The sequence below is a fragment of the Phyllostomus hastatus genome, unplaced genomic scaffold, assembly GCF_019186645.2.
Source record: "Phyllostomus hastatus isolate PE091 unplaced genomic scaffold, TTU_PhHast_1.1 phas_contig_196, whole genome shotgun sequence".
NCBI lineage: Eukaryota > Metazoa > Chordata > Mammalia > Chiroptera > Phyllostomidae > Phyllostomus > Phyllostomus hastatus.
In genome coordinates this window covers 22,669,035-22,685,822 of record NW_025333709.1, presented here as the reverse complement: position 1 = coordinate 22,685,822, position 16,788 = coordinate 22,669,035, and the positions used below count along the sequence as shown (strand labels likewise).

Sequence of the window (16,788 nt, the reverse complement as noted above, 5' to 3'; positions counted from 1 at the left end):
GCCCAGCAATCGTGTGGCCCTGGAGCAGCACCTTGCTCTACATTGGGGGACTTGACGGAAATTCAGTGAGGAGACCGTCTGCAAAGTAAATGGGACATATTTCCAAGTAGGTCCAGTCTCCCCAGGAACATGCGACTGCCGAGGAGGTCACCCTTTATATTTTCTACTCGGTAGGTAATCATAATTAATTGGTACCTGTCTTGCTTTTCTGCCACAGCAAGTCTATCAGCATCTGGGTCATTGGCTAAAATGATTTTGGCCTTGATTTTGTCAGCCAAAGCGAAAGATAATGTCTGAAAGAGAGCAGAAAAAAAGGACTTCGATCAAGAATCAAGCAGACTGTTGTCTTTGAAAACATTCAGTTATGTCAGCACTAAAAGAGAACTTCCTCCAAACTAAGGCTGAATTTTATTTCTGGAGCTGGTCTTGGAGGGTCACATGTTCCTTCCTCAGTCAGGTGAGGTCACGGGAGCATCAGCCCGTGACCCAAGCCTGCCCTTGGGATCCGCTGCACACGGGACAGTGTGGGTGTGGTTGGACTGGTGTTTCCTGGCCTCGCCTGCAACCAGCCTCACACACCAGAATAAACTGACTGGGTATCCCTGTTACCCTGCCCTTTAAAAAGGCTGAAGGTACTAAAATTTAAACAGCACTCCTTCATATTTTTTCATTTTTTCATATTTTCATATCAGAAAAATGACCATGAAGGAATAAAACTCATGGGATGAACTTCCATTCTATTACTGCTTCTTTTTTGGCCTTAAGGAAGCACAGTAACTTAAATTTAATCAATTAAATTAAATTTAAAGCATTTAGATTTCAGCCCTCATATCCTGATGCTAAGATAATCTAATCAGAAAGTTCCTTTAAGAAACGGATGAGAGACTAATAAATATAAATATTTCCAATGATGAAATTATTTTTGTTCAGTACAACGAAAGCACATAAAAACTTATCTTACTCGGCAGTCATAGTTTTGAATATAAGAGGTAAACTTTACATTAAAAGTGTTAGGTTACCAAGACACCTTCCCCCTCCTCGGGGTTCGGGTACTTCACGGTTGGGAACTCAGGGTCGGGGTCTTTCTGCTCGGGAACGGCCTCGGGAGCCGCAAAGTCAAACGCCCTGAAAGCCGACTGCACAAAGCGGTGACCCACGCCGTGGACAGAGGTGTGCACGAACTTCAGCTTGGTCTCCCTGTTCACACTCCTGGAATCAGACACGTCGTGGAAAATGATGAGCCACACAAACGTGACTCCACACGGGAAGGTTTGCAACAGGTCACACACCCAGATCCCTCAGAACGTGAGACGTCAATGTAACACAGATGTATAGACCCCAAAGGACCATTCTAATTCCATCTTTTACAAAGATGAAATAAGACTTACCTACTCTCTCCCCAGTACAAGAGCCCTCTCCCAACATATTCGAGTTTTAACTTGTACGCTGTAGTTATTTTCAGCAACTCTGACACCTTCAGAGTCTGTTTTACGACAGGGCACTCACCCCCACAGCAGGGTGGAAGGGCGGACCCCCCCTCCCGCTCAGGTTCCAGCCCGCAGCAATGACCTGATGTATATAGTAAACACTCAACTGGTACTAGAGCTCGATAAAAGGAGTATTTCCAACTGGTCAAAGAAGGATAGACTCTTCAACTTAATATGCTGGTACAATGGCAAACCTTTAAAAAAAAAATCTAATTTGCTTTCCTACTTCACAACTCATACAAAAGTAAAAACCACCAATATGTGAAAGATTTAAACATTACAAAATATAAACTTGCAAGTCCAAACACAGGGGGGGAATTGTTTTTATAATCTTGGCGTAAAAAAAGTCTTCTAAAGTACGACATAAAACCCAGAAGTCATAAATTAAAAAACTGATGAACATTTTCAAATTTTTAAAAAAGTTCAGCAAAAACAATTCAAGAAAAAGTTCCCAAGGTAACAATGGAAAGGAAAATAATATTTGAAGATAATGAAGTCTATTTTTCTATATAAGCAAAGTGGTTTCACAAATGAAAAATAAAATGAACAAATACACAGCAAAGTATAGGTTAAATAAACATGGAAAATAACTTACTTATAAGCATGCAAATAAAGCAAGATATTATTTCATCTAGCAAATTGGGAAACATGAAAAATTGGATAATACTCACTGTAGGTAAGAATGTGTGGATCGTGTACTGTTGCTGGGGGTGTCGACTAGTGTAACATTTTTGGAGAGCAATTTGTACAGCATTATCAACCTTGTAAATGCAGATACAATTCTGATGCCAGAAATGTACCTCAGGATACACGTTCCATGGAAATGTGTATCCTCGGGTGCACACGCAAGCACGCGCACACACACACACACACACACACACACAAGTATTCTAGTAACTGCTCAAGAGCTCCTTGGAGTAGCCCCCACCTGGAAAGCCTGAGTCTCTGTGAAGTCGGATCAGAGGACGGAGGGAAGATGGGTTTTGTGGGGAGGGGCGTGTACAACCCACCTACCTGTGAAAACAGTACTTGTTAAGGTCTTCACAGTAATCCTTTTGGATGGAAGCACTCGGGTCGTGCAGAAGTGGACTGCTATCGATCACAGAGTCATCCCAAGCCTGAGGCCACGGCTCCAGATTCTCTTCAATGGCGTGAGAAATCCCTTTGTCATGAGGAGAGATGATCTGTGCTCCGTTATCCCAGTAGACCTGGAGCACGCGGAGACACACCCAGATGGGTTAAGGCTGATGGGGAAGCAACCATACCCTGTGCACCCAAACTGCAAAGGCTCACACTTCACAGAGAAGGACACACGCATGGACACGAAAATAAAAGTACCTTATAACCATTATCCTGCTTCGGATTGTGGGAGGCGGTGATCATGAGTCCAGCACAGAGTTTCAGATGCAACACCGTGTAGGGCTGTCGTAGCAGGAAACAAGCAAGTGTTAAACAAAGGCACTGGGTGTCCTTCAAGTGTCTATTAGTTATTGTTTGTTTCTACCAATTTGTTCCCTTTTAATAAACATAATATATAAATATCATAATGTGTCAGTCAATGTTTTCATGCCACACCCAAGGAGTATATTTTTTCTTTTTTTAAAGGTGACATTTAATCCTCACTCGAGGTTATGTTTACTGATTTTAGAGAGAGGGGGAAGGAGATGGAAGGAGAGAGGGAGAAAGAGAAACACTGATGTGTAAGAGAGAAATATCGATGAGTTGCCTTCCTTATGAGCCTTGACAAGGGATGGAACCTGCAACCTAGGTATGTGCCCTGACTGGGAATCAAACGCACAATCTTTTGGTGCACAGGACGATGCTCTAACCAACAGAGCCACCAGCCAGGGCCCAAGCAGCATACTCTTACTGCCCTTAGAACTAGCTCACTGCTCAAAATTTTGGGATGTGTACCCTATTAAGAAAGGAGAATGTTTTCCTGCGTGCCTTCTTCTCATTGTTTTCTACTTGGTAGAGCTAGAAAACTCTCCAAACCATAAGATGGTCTAATCTCCTGTTTCACATTCTTTTAAGCCTTCTTGGGACAGCAGCTTATGGATTCAGTTTCCTGCAACTGCTTTCTCTTCTCCCCCTAACCCCCACCACCCTGCCCCCTCTTGCTTTTAAGAAAAAGATTGAAGAAATAACGAGGGCTCTTACATCTGGCTCACTTATCTTATACTCCAGAATAAAATCTCCCTCTTTTGTATTTCTGCTCCACTCCCACCTTCACCAGACTCCTCCTCACAATGGGGAGGGGGTGGGCTTGCCCTCCTCTGGGCGCACGTGAGATTTACCATACACAGGCAACCCGAAATTCTCACCACCTGTCCCCTCCACCGCCCCATTAAGAATCGCTGTGGCTCTTTGTCCCCTTAGGAGTTATTTCACACCCCCATGTGTCCTGGAGCAAAGAGAAGGGAGAGCCACTCCATGGAGAGAGGGAAATGATCACGAGGCACTCATTAAATTTACGTCTGATATAAAAATAATTGCTATTAACACACAGTACGGAAGACCAAGGATGCTTGAAAACATTGCAATTTTTCCATCAGACAATGAAACCTGAACCACATTTGCATGTGGCATGAGGTGTCCACTGGGTTACGTATTTTACAGTCTTGAAGGTGCTATATGTATCCGTCTGTGCACTACAGACAGTAAATGCAAAACCAGTGGGCGTTACTGCTCCTTTACTGGTACACTATCATTTCTACTAGATGTACGCAAAACTGCACTCGAATCACATTGTTGGCTTAATTTCTAAAAAAAATATATCCGTAGCATTGGGCCCCACTCTTAAAAGTTCTATCTTCTTAAAAACAACAGCTGCCATAGTCCCTACGGCCCTTTTCTTTAGATTCTGCTACATGAAGTATTTGATTAAAATCTTACTAAAACATGCCAAGCATGCTTTCTGTACTGGCCATGAACACCATTTAGAATGCACGTTTGTATAAGAAGCTGGTGCATCAACCTGTCAAAATATTCACGGCAAGACATGACTGGAGGTGAATTCAGATTCAGACACAAGAAGTTTTCTAACTGTGATAGCCGGGAAACAGAACTACAAAACAAACCAAAAAATAATACACAAACAAAAGACATTTTCCTAACCGGCTAAAATATCCTTTGAATGCAAGCAAAAGGAAAACTGAACTTTAAAAAAGTCAATTCTGATGAATCAAAAGCTGAATACCAGAGAACTATTCCTGGGACGGAGGAGAAACATTTCTGGAGAGAAGACAGGATGCCCAGCACGTGCCCACGAGCTCTCCTGTCCCTCAGACACCTGATTCCCGACAGCCCTAAAGCTTGTGACATGCAGCCCTGTCCCCTCCCCAACCCTGTGACAGAAACTATAAAATGAACCAGTTACTTACCACGAAAGGGGTGGGGGTTATGTCAGAGAACAGGTACACAGGAACCCCCTGAGTGATAAACGTGGTGGCAGCAAGCCGGGCGAACCTGGAGATGCCATGTGACGGGGGAGACAGGAGAACAGAGGGGTCAGGACCACGGTGACAGTACGGAAAAAAGTGACCGCCTGCTCGGCCACCTCTCTAGGTTCAGTACAGCAGGCACACATTTATCATGAGGTCACTGGTATGGAACCGTGAAGCTGGGTAAACCTTGGCAGTCACCTTATTCTGCTCCTTGTTTTACAGAAATAGGGCTAAAGCTGAGAGAGGCCAGACAGCGGGTCCCATGTCCACCAGTCACTTAGCAGCGGAGCCAGGCCTGCTCCCAAGTCTTTCAACTCCCTTGTCTCTCTCGGTGGTACCCCCCCGGGACATCTGAAATGCCTGGAAACCCTTTGGTTGTCACTGGAAGGGGGGTAAGGTCCCACTGGTTAGTGGGTATGAGTCAGGGATGCTGCTAAACACCCTACGATGCCCAGGGCAGTCCTTCACAGCAAACGACTCTCTGGGCCAGTGTGGAGCCACATGTCAACAGTGCAGAGGCTGAGGAACTCTGGCCTAAAGCTATTGCAACCCAGTGCAGACCACGCAGACTAGCATTTGATTACATGGTATCATATGGGTGTGTGTGTGTGTGTGTGTGTGTGATGTATATGTATGCAACACACATACATTTGACATATTTATATCTTGGCTCCATTCAGCCCTTAAAAAAGGCTTAAATCTTTGCCACTGACATTTTTGCTTAAGTTGGACAGCATCTGGCTTTGGGCAGCACGCACGGCACCAAGAAGTCTCTCTTCATGCTTGGAGTGGAATGCTTGCCCACAAGTGAGCGCTTTCCTTCCAACGAACAACATTAGACTGTTACAGGACTAACCAGATCATTCATTCTCCCTCCAAATCTGGGGGCTGGCTGGGGCACAAGAGAGCTCTGCACTTTAACAATTCAAAATCCCTAGGATCAAGAGTAATTGATACAAGGATGATTTTGACAGAAAAAAAAAAGTGTCTCCACGGGGCAAAGTCATAAAAATACCAAAATCCACCGAAAACAAGTTTAATAAAAGTATGAATGAAACTGTATTTACTAGAATGAATGGCACAGAAGTCACTTTCACCCCTGTGAACACGGATCACGTGTCACACTGACCTTCATGTTGGCAGAGGAGACACTCAACACACAGGTGGGGCAAAAGCAGGCTCCCAGTGGTGAGTACACAAAACTCGGGGTTTGTTCTTATAGAATTACTTACTAATTATTGGGTCATTTCCACGGCGAACAACTGTAAACCTCCTTTTGCCCCACTTTGTGTGTGTGATTACATACATGATACGAATGAACGGAGTTGCAAATGTGCACAAAAAATTCAACATGTCCCTCTGCATGGGCTTTGTGGTTAGCTCTCACGTTCCCCACCAGATATCTGAAGTTGGAAGAATAAAGAACGAACAGCCATTTCCTTAGGTAAAATTCTGAGACTACAAGAGTATCTGACTCTTGAAGAAGATTCCACCCCCACTGACCTCACTTGCTTTGCCACGTTTAATATTTAGGTTACAGTCTCTGACTGCTTGCACGTGGCAGGTGACCGCAGCCCTGAGTGCCACTCCACCCCACCCCATCCCACCGGACTCTGACTCCTGAACCGCACCTTAAGTAGAATTAGTCACATCAGGCACTTTTGGGAAGTAATGTGGCCCCAAGGCTGGAGCAAGCTGTGCCATAACTGACGATGTTAACTATGTAAAGGATGCGCGTCCACCAGGAACAGGGGAGTCCGCCTAAGATGAAAAAGTCTGAGAAGCTCAACAGGGTTCGCCAGACGTGCGCACTGTCCGTGCTCCGGCTGGAGGACCTGCCCCGCCCTGAGGCAGTGAAGCCTGAGTGTGACCCGATTCTGACTCTGAGTTCACCACCTGGAAACTGACACACCGATATCCTGGTTCCCACAGCATCACTCTCTCGTAAAGGTGTTCATGTGCATCCATCCCTGAGAGCTGCAGCTCCTCTCTTGCTTTGTTGGGAAAAAAAAATCATGTTTCTGAGCCTGCAACTGAAGATCCAAAATCTTAGGGCATCCTGAGTTCAATCTGGGGACCGACGTCACCCAGTCCTTGGCCCTGACCATGGACTTCCTCACAGCTGCACATCTGTTCCCATCAATGCTTTCCTCTTAGACTACGTACGAGTCCTGACAGGCAGAGGTTAGGACTCGGTGAACTCATCCACCTCTGTCAAGTTAATGAGAACTTCATTAATGTTAAATATTCGCATATTCTTCTAATCTAAGAAACAACTAGTGCTTACACTCTGAAGCAATAAAAAAGTTTCACAATAGGGTAAGTATTCATGTAAAAAAAAAAAAAGGTCCCACTACATGATTAAGAGCAGGCATTGGCAGACGCAGCTCATTAAAAAGGGTTTTATTGAAGCCCGTTCCATTATGTACTGGCTGTGCCTGGTTTTGTGCCACGTGGCAGCATCAGTACTTGTGACTGAGAGGGTACGGCCCACAGTGTGTGAGGTGTTTATTATTTGCCCTTTGGAGAAAAAGTTGGCCAACCTGTGGTGCTAGCCTCTTTATGCTTACATTGTGGCTCCTTTTTCCCTTCGTGATCTTAGAGCAGAGAAAAAAGTTCCATGCCTTACAGGACTCAGTGACTAAATACCTAAGAGCCTAGCTCACCCTCAACACTGAAATCACTGCTATTCTGTCATCACCATCATCATGACCATCATCATCTCCTGACAGCCACGTAAGAGAGAGTCCCGTTGGCTTGTGAATGTGACAGGAATGCAGCTTGACACGGGCATTCAAGAATGGGAAGGAGCTCACGAGGCTTATGAGTACTGGGAGAAAAAAATTACACTAGAGAAGAAAGTGAGAAGAAATAAGGTTGCTACTTAACAACATTTCTTTCATATAGATATGCATTAAATTCTAAATTGTCAAAATAATTTCACGTTCTTAACCCAAATGTAAAACCCGAATTTTTAAAAGTTGCAAACAGAATTTACCCTTCATTTGTTGTAGTTAAGCAATGAAGCTGACAAATGGTTTTTAAAAGCAAGCTATGGAAATGATGATTCAAAATAAAACCACAAACACACTACAAGGAAACAGTATCTTCAAATACCTTCTGCTGCTGCCTCCACTCGCTGGGTGAGCTCGAGCATCAAAGCTGATCACGACACCTCGTTGCTTGAGGTCACTGAATTGTTTTTCAAGATATCTGCAAAATCCCTAGAAAAAAAACAAACAAACCCATGGCTTAAAAGAGTATATATATATTTTTAATGCATCAAATATATATGTAAATTGGTCAATTTGTCTCTACTTCCGCAGGAGACATTGTAGCAGAGAGGGTAGAAATCCCTCAGCAGTTAAACAAGGTGAACAAACAGGAAAACAAAAAGTTTATTGTTGATCTATATGTAACAGGTACTACGATGGACACTTAATATCTAAAATCACTCACCCCTGCTCCACTTTGCCAAGCGGTCCCTTTTTATCAATGGGGAAACTAAGACCCAGAGAGGCTCAGTGACTTGTCCAGACACACGAGTGGCAGAGCCTGGATTTGTTCCCCAGGTCTGGTTAGAGGTGGCTCAGTGGCGGGTTAAAGCACAGTGTCAGGGGGTTTGGACTCCACTCTGCCACCTCTGAGCAAATAACGAGTTCCTCAATCTCTTTTTGCCTCCGTTTCCTCTTCTGTGAAACAGGAATGACAACAGTACCTACCTCAACGGGCTTTTGTAAGGATGAAAGGAGTGAAATGTGCCAAGTGCCGAGAATCTAACACCAAGAAAGCACTATGTGTTGCTGTTAGGAGCATTATTGTTTTCATTACTTTCCTTCAAAGCCTGTACTCCTCCTTTTACCCGGGCTCCAGGGGCCTGAGGACAGGGGCTTGTTTCGGATATTGCTGCCTGCTCTGTACCATCAGTAGGTCAGAGAAACTCAATACGTTTGATAAGATTTTGACAACGGACTGATCTAACGTGTTCTGTGTTTGTTTGTGATACTGGTTTTCAGCAGGCAGAGGTCCTAAGGAGGCGATACCAGTTCAATTACACGATACAGCCAATTACACAGTTATACAGCCAGTTACGCAGCATCCGGGCTAGGGCGCCTGCTGGAAATGAAGGAACACACCCCTGCTGCACCACAGTGGGTGCAACAACATCACTTCCATCCGAAATGCGGAAGGTTGGAACACCGCGCATTTTGAATGCAATCAGTTTAGAATACTGCACGAAACCGGATTTATCACAGAACAAAGAGAACAAAGGTTGATCGGGTATTGATGATGGATCGTATCCCTCATGTCACTCTGGCTGATCATTTTGGTAGGGAGAGCACCTCACAGCTTTCTTGCCAGGGAAGGGCCCATTTAGAATGCCTTTAGTTTTTCCTAGACAAAAAGAAAAAAAAATGCTTTGGGCCTATCTCCTGGGGCTGGGTGATACAAAGAAATAAGGACCCAAGTGTACTGGTTCTGTGGGTTCCCCAGAAGGAACTGAGATGCTCGCCCGCTAAGGTTTACCACAGTGATGGCCCCCTCTCCCTGCCCCTGGTCGATTCATGTCGTGGCCCCTGAGTTCAAGGGGACAGAACGCATTTAGCCTTAGTCCAAAGTCCTTCCATCTCCAAAGTGTCTGACAAGACTGGGGCCAGCTGAGTCTAAGGTCCCAAGAGAATGGCCAAGAAAAGTCTCAGTGCAGGATGCGGGGGGGTTCTTGGAACTGAAATGTTATCCCAGGACACAAGAAATAAACTTTGAATGGATTCAAAAGGTCAAACTATGGCCCATATGTAAAAGCTACAGAAAGATAGATTTTGACTCAATATAGCGAAACCATTCTTTAATGACAGCAGTGTACGGATGGAATGGCTATTTCGGAAGACCACAAGTTCGCCATCACTGATGTCTGGTGACGCAGTTAGGTAACCTAAGAGGAAATCATGACCTCTATGAATGAGGCAAAAAATAAAAAACATGTCCCTCTAGTCTCTATCCTGTTTCTCTTTGGGATGTTCTTGACTCGCATACATCTGCTTCTTAAATCCAACCAGAAGAACTTGGGGACACTATTAGGGGCATCCACAGCAGAGACCAGCAGGCAGGGGGCTGAGGTAACGAGGTCACAGGGTCACGGTGGAAGCCAGCACATCCCTCCAGGTCACACTCCTGAGGCTGGGAGGGGAAGCCTGGGGCGGCTCTCCTGGGAATCCCTTTTCTCCTATGTGGAAACCACTCCTGAGGTTTTAAAAACACCCTGCTGCTCTCACAACACTCTCTTAACTCGCCTGCCTCCTGCTGTAGGCATTCCAGTGCAGGATGCATGACCACTTCGGAGTGCTAGGGATTGTGGGGGAAATTATCCCAAAAGGTAGCTGACTGTACAGGATGACTTTCAAGGGACTCATTTTAGTTTTTGTGGGCTTCTTGGGCATCAGTGTCCAGTCCCAGAAGAGAACGATTCTTCTAGGGAGGAGGTATGAGGCAGGTCCTGAGACCTTCCTGGGGATAGGCTGCATCATTCCTGGGAACTTGACGTGGATGAATGCAGGAGAAAAGACACGACATTCACTGAGAAGCCCACTGAATCCCCTATAATTGGGCCTAACTGGAGGTGAGACCAACTGAATTTCCCAAAGATGCCCAGGCCAACATATCCCATCCCACCCCACAGGCTCCTCTCATGCGACATGAGGTTCCCTCAATGACAGGTGGGGGTCTACATACCCTCTCCTTAAATATGAGCAGCCTTACTGACTTGATTTTTAACAAACATAATATGGTGGAACTAAGTGACTTGGGGTGACTTTCAAGGCCAGGTTATAAAAGTCAGTACAGCCCCCACCTGGCACCCACACTCTCTGGATGCTTGCCCAAGCCCTGAGTTGTAAGAAAGCCAGGCCACCAGAGTGGTCCAGCCCTGGCTCAGATCTCAGCCAGGAGCCAGCCACAACCACAGACAAGTGAGTGAGGGAGCTCGTGGGTGGCTGCGGGCTCCTCGCTGGCCCAGGTGATGCCACGTGTAGCAGAGACTAACTATGCCCACGGAGCTGCACTCACACTACAGATCTGTGAGCAAAATAAACTATTTAAAATCACTGTTTTGGGTGATTTGTTCTACAGCCCTAGTAACTCGTCTTATCAGAGTTTTGCTACTGCATGCCCAACTGCCTTTTATGCAGGGAGGTGTGTGTAAGGTACGTGTGATCACCAGTCGGTTTCTCCAGCCTTTTCTTTCCCAGAATTAAGGGGGCCTTCATTTGTCACACGTCTAAGTAGTTGAAGAGACAGAGAATCCATTCTCCTTCATTTCCCCCATAAACAGACCTCTCCATACTCGGCGGCAGCTCTTCTGTCTCGTCAAAGGCTTCATCTCTGTTCCCTAACGTTGGGCCTGGACCCTGACAGTGAAACTCACAAAGGCAGGCCGGGCCACTGAGCATTGATTTCCAACCAGGCTCTACCTTAACCCCAAAGAGAGCTGGCTCACGGTTATTCTGGCAGCCAGAAAAGGTTTCCAATGCTTGCATGTGTGCAACTGCAACAAAAATGAACTTGTGCTGGAATGAAAGATCCACGAGTCTGTTTTCATCATTATTATATTCCCAGTGTCTGGCACATGGCAGGTGCTCAGTAAATCTCTGTTAAATGAGTGAATGAATGGTTGCACGAGTTTGAAACAAGTGCTGCTTCAGCCAACTGCGCAAGCCTTACTTATGGAGTAAGCGTCTGACTCCCTGTGCCGGGACAACCCACGAGACCTGGCCGTAAGGAAAACAAGTGAGGCCTGTAAAACACAAAGGGGGCCTGGGGTTCAGTTAATCACACAAGGGGGCCACTAGACGGAAGGGGCGCTAACGCCTTAGTAGCCTAAGTGAGCAACCCTGTCAGGCAAATCCAAACCTAAGCTTGTGAATGTCTCAAGGTTAAGAAATCAAACCTGAGGACAATCAACCACAAATACACCTGAGCTTTCCCAGGTGAGGTATACGCTTGGGCTATAGCCCATCTATGAATCCTGTTGCTTTGCTTCTGCCTCTTCTCTACAAAAGTCTCTCCTAGCTCCCGTCAGAGCAGGGCTTCTAACCACTTCCAGTTTGGTGCTGCCTGATTCAAATGGATGTTTTGCCCAGATAAATTCTTCAAGTTTTTAATGTGTCTCAGTGTATCTCGTAACACTGGGCACATGCTGAGAATGACCAAGTCACAGAAACACGTGGCACCTGTGTGGTCTGGATGATGGTCAAGTCGTTCATACGAGCCACTCCCGCTCCCATAGCAGCTCGGAGGCCGGCTGTCCCAAACTCCATGCGAGCCCCGAAACATCTCTGCAGCTCTGCTGTATTGCCCTCGGCAATCAGTTGTTTCACGGTCTCTGAAGTTAAGGGATTCTGCAAAACACAAGGGCAAGTGCCAGATACAGCCAGGTAAATAGCAGAATGAAAAGTCTGAAATATAAAAACAAAACCCCCACAATAATTTCCCCTTGGGTAGGTGGTGTCTCTCTAAGCTTTCCAATATTTCAATATTTTGATGCTTTTTACATTTGAAATATAAAGTGATTTCTGAATTATAATAAGTGATATTGTGATAAATAAGAAATATATTTAGTTTTAGAATAGTTTAGAAATATATATGGGGCGGGCAAAGGTCCGTTTATAGTTGTGAGTATGTGAAACAGAGTTAATAAAGCTACTGTAATAATCAAAACCTGTGCGTCTTCTTGCCATATGAACTGTAAACCTACTTTTGCCCACATCTGTATTTAGTCATTCCCTTTCAAATGTATCATTTTCTTGCCTCCCAAGGCAAGCAATTTGGAAAAATGGAATGAACTTAGAGGTTGAGGGGTTTAACACCAGAATGAAATCTCAGCCACACCACCACCCACCAGCTCTATTCACTTGGGCAAACAGGTTAGAATGTTCCTGACAAGACGGTTTTGAGGTGGTTTACATTAAAATTAATGTAAAACATCTTTGCCTGCCTGGTACTTAGTTGTAATCAAATGTTCATTTTCTTCCCTAATGTATTCAAATTTTCCCAGAGAGCAAAAGATTACACAATTAAAGTCCAAACCTTATTTTTGGAGTGTTTTGTAACTTGTACAATGACTTCACAGACTTGGTCAAATTTGAATCTCACAATGACTTCAAGAGGCAGACGAACAACTAAAACCCCATTTTGCAGATGAGGACCCCTGAGACTGATTCTCGCTCAAACTGCTCGATGAGCGTGAACTCTGTGCCTTTCCTCTTGTACTCACTGCTTCAAACAGACATTCCCACGAACCACTGAAGTTCACTTCACACTGCCCTTTTTAATTCATACAACAGTTGCAGAAAATGTTCAGAAGGAGAGAAATGGCAGTCACACCAATTCCCCATCAGACAGTTTAAATTAAGAACACAGAATAGAGGAACTTCACAGTCATCATCTCACTAGATGAACATGCAGGCACGACGTGGCCACATCATTAGACTTTGACATGCTCTTAAAATAAAACCTTGGCCTCCTGGAATTAAGCCCACATTTCCTGACTGTTCCAGAATCAAGAGGAATCAAGTGAAAGCCCACCTCTTTGGTTAAAAGCAAAAGCCCCTGATCACAGAGCACAAGCTGACCCATCCGATTGGCAGGGGCCCCCAATGAAAGGCTCAGGTCTGGAACATAAAAGCTAAAAGCAATTCAATTAATATTTGCTGAGAGAATGAGAAAACCAAAACTTCAACACTACACCCAATATCTGGTGAGTCTCAGTATTAATGTGGAGAATTCTGATTGGCCTTTGGTATCTACAAAAAAAAATAATAATTAGCCTTTGTATCTGTAAAAGACCAATAGCCTGAGAGAAACCAAAGGAGGAGAGATAAGAAGGGAAAGTCCAGAGGGCAGCAGGGGTGAGAATCAACCCTGGGAGGGACCAAAGCTGACAGCAGCTAAAGAGGAGAGTGAAGTCTCAGTGGAAATGCAGGGTGATTTGCAACCCTGGGGCCTCAGACCAATGGGCTGCCACGCTTTTCAGCTAGCAGGAAGTTTCCTCTTGCTGCCTGTCTCAAGCCAAAGAAGAAATTGGGAGAGGAAAAAAGTGGTAGGAATTAAAAAGTAAGCGGACAGATACAACACTGTGGAAATCAGGTGTTGATTTCGTCAAAGAGAAAGTTTTAGGAGCCATGCATTACCACCTAAAAGTTTTCTACACACTGCAAGTTACTAAGTTATCAGAAATGGAAACATTTTCCTTCCCTAGAGAGGGTTGTCTTTTCAGGAAAGCAGAAATGTTGCCAATAGCATCCAGAAACAGGATGAGCTTTTCCTCTACAGGGGCCAGAAGGTAAAGACAGAGGAGACATGAGACCCCTGCCCCCCACCCTCATGCTGACAGGGTATGCAATCTTCTTCATTTACTCAATGACTAATTTAGGTACAGGGAACCACCCCCTCCCTTTCCAAAAGTGTGTGTTACAAAAGACAGACTAGTGCCTGCTTTTGCTAACGGAAAGAAATCCAAAGAGGTTTTTGTTTTTTTAAAAAAAGGGAGAAGTGAAAACAGCAGTCAGCCTGTGTTTGGCAGCAGCCACTACAGAAGCAGCAGCACCCCCAGCAGCAGGCAGCCCCACAAGCTCCTGCCCCGGAACTACACTCACCACCAGAGCTGTGAACTGTCTGTGAGCACCTGTGCTTTATCTCAGCTCATTCCGTGCATCTTTTAACAAGATGTGTCCTAACATATCGGAAAAGCATATGAGTTCATAGGGTGTTAGTATAAAACTGGATACGCAATTGTTTTGATCATGATGAGTGAAATAACGACGTGTGTGCGCTGAACTTGCCTGCATCCACCACCCATACTATCTACACTCAGAGAAAGAAACTTGAGAGCTGCCGGAGTTCCTACTATTGGTTCTGCCAGTATCAAGTGGTCTCTCCAATAATGAGTAAGATGGAAAGTCTGTTGCTAGAGTGGACTGATGGTATACAAAGCATGGTGTGTATTTTATCATATCATTCCTGCTTTTACTACATCTTAGGATTATTTTATGCTTTATATGTTATATCATATCACTTGGTAGGTTATTTTTTGGGGTCAGGAATGCTGAAAATATTTTCCATATAAATTAATGGTAATTCCCTCTTTGCTTTCCGCCCTTTGAGCTTACCAAAGGTTTCATGGGAACGCTCTACCATCGGATCGCGGAGGAATCCTGCATCTACTGTATGTCCGCACTGTACAAAGCGTGAACATTCGCGAAGGCGTGGTGAGGCCCTGCTACCTGGCTTGCTGGACCTCAGCGCAAAGTAAAAGTCGGGACCCCTCACTCAGCAACTGTCAGGAATTTCTAGACAAGAGCAGAGTATTTAACCAAGTGCTGGGCCCTCCCAGAAGGGGTCCTGTGCAACCCCCACGGGATCTCGTGCCTTTAAAGTCAGCCCTGGAGAGAGGCACTAAACAAATAACCCTACAAACAAGCAACCCCCCACCCCCACCCCACCCATCGCAGTAAAAGCTATGAAGGAAAAGAACAGTCCGTTTAGGGAGAAGCAGTTTACCCTCAGGAGCCAGAGAAGGCCTGTCTACATAGAACGCATTTAAGTTCGGATCCGAAACATGAGAAACAAGTTCAGCAGAAGACCGCAGAGAACATTCCAAGAAAACAAACAGCAGCATGCGGGAAAGAACCAGGAGGAAGCCGGAGACTCCGAGTTCGAGGGGAGAGAGGGCGGCAAGTCTGGAGCTGGCGTCCCGCTTCTCCCTCTGCCGCAGCATCTAAGCGGGTGCACAGAGCCGGGGCGCAGGGTCCAAGGGGGAAGTTCCCTCGCGTCTCAGCAAGCCAGAGACTTGAGAAGGAAGCCTGGAGCCTGACCGGCCCCGGGGAGCCGTGGGTGGAAACGCTGCTCTAGGAGCCAAAGGCAGCGCGGACGGCGCGATTCCGGCCGGGAGGGGGCGAGGGAGTGGGGGGGGGGTACCTCCGACTGCAGGGGACCCGCCGGCTGCTCCAGCGAGAGGAGCGCGCCCGGCCGGTTCGGGCCCACCCCGCTCTCTCCCGGATCCCGGAACTTGCAGCCCGGCCGGTCGGGGGGCCGGCTGTGTCCCCGGGGCCACGTTTCCTGGACAAACTCGGGACGTGCCCCGCGGCCGCCGGACAGGCCTGGCCGCCGCGGCGCCCTCCTCGTCCGCCTTCCCGTGGGAGCGGAGCCAACGCCACTCGCCGCGGGAAAGGGGCGCGGCGCCCGGGGAGTAGGCCGAGGACCCCGCGCCTCCTCCCGGCGCCCCCAGCCTCCGGTCGCCCCTCACCTTGTCCCACCGAAGCCACCTGGCTGTCTCCTGGTCCAGCCGGGTGTCCGCGCCCGAACCACAGCCTCCCTGAGCCGGCGCCGCCATCCCCACGCTGCCACCACCGAGCTCTGTCTGGAGGTGGCGGAGTCGCTCTGGCGGTCCCCCGGGGCGGGGACGGGGAGCAGCCCGCAGAGCCAACCCGGCCTGCAGGAAACTGACGCGCTGCCGCTGAGCACGCCCCCTGCAGTTCACCCGCGCGCCTCTGGGGGCAGCAGCCGGGTAGAAGGGTGAAGGGCAGGTGGGGGTGCTGGGTCCTTCCTATCATCAGTGAGAAGGTCCCTAGGTCACCCCCATTTGTACAGCAGCTATTCACTGAGTTCCTACTACGCTCCAGGCACCGGGTCAGGTGCTGGAGTCCAAGGATGGGTAAACTCAGGACCCTGAAAGTTAAGTAGAAATTCTGAGGGTCAGCAATAACTGGGAAAATGCTTAAAAAGAAAAAGAAAGAGGCCCTGATTGGTGTGGCTCAGTGGATTGTGTGCCGGCCTGCAAACCAAAGGTCACAGGTTTGATT

The 16,788-nt window shown here is 46.6% G+C and overlaps 1 protein-coding gene across 1 annotated transcript in view; it reads right to left on the bottom strand.

The window, feature by feature from the left end:
• The window catches only part of PGM2 (phosphoglucomutase 2), a 28,749-nt gene extending 12,359 nt beyond the window's left edge, over positions 1-16,390 (bottom strand). The window contains exons 1-8 of the mRNA XM_045834356.1: positions 16,233-16,390; positions 12,160-12,327; positions 8,051-8,157; positions 4,871-4,955; positions 2,826-2,909; positions 2,502-2,695; positions 1,020-1,209; positions 196-293 (exon numbers count right to left, since the gene is read on the bottom strand). Of these exons, the coding sequence (XP_045690312.1) occupies positions 196-293; positions 1,020-1,209; positions 2,502-2,695; positions 2,826-2,909; positions 4,871-4,955; positions 8,051-8,157; positions 12,160-12,327; positions 16,233-16,319 (1,013 nt within the window). The 5' untranslated portion in view covers positions 16,320-16,390. The remainder of the gene's footprint in view (positions 1-195; positions 294-1,019; positions 1,210-2,501; positions 2,696-2,825; positions 2,910-4,870; positions 4,956-8,050; positions 8,158-12,159; positions 12,328-16,232) is intronic.
• Between the last annotated feature and the right edge of the window lie 398 nt (positions 16,391-16,788).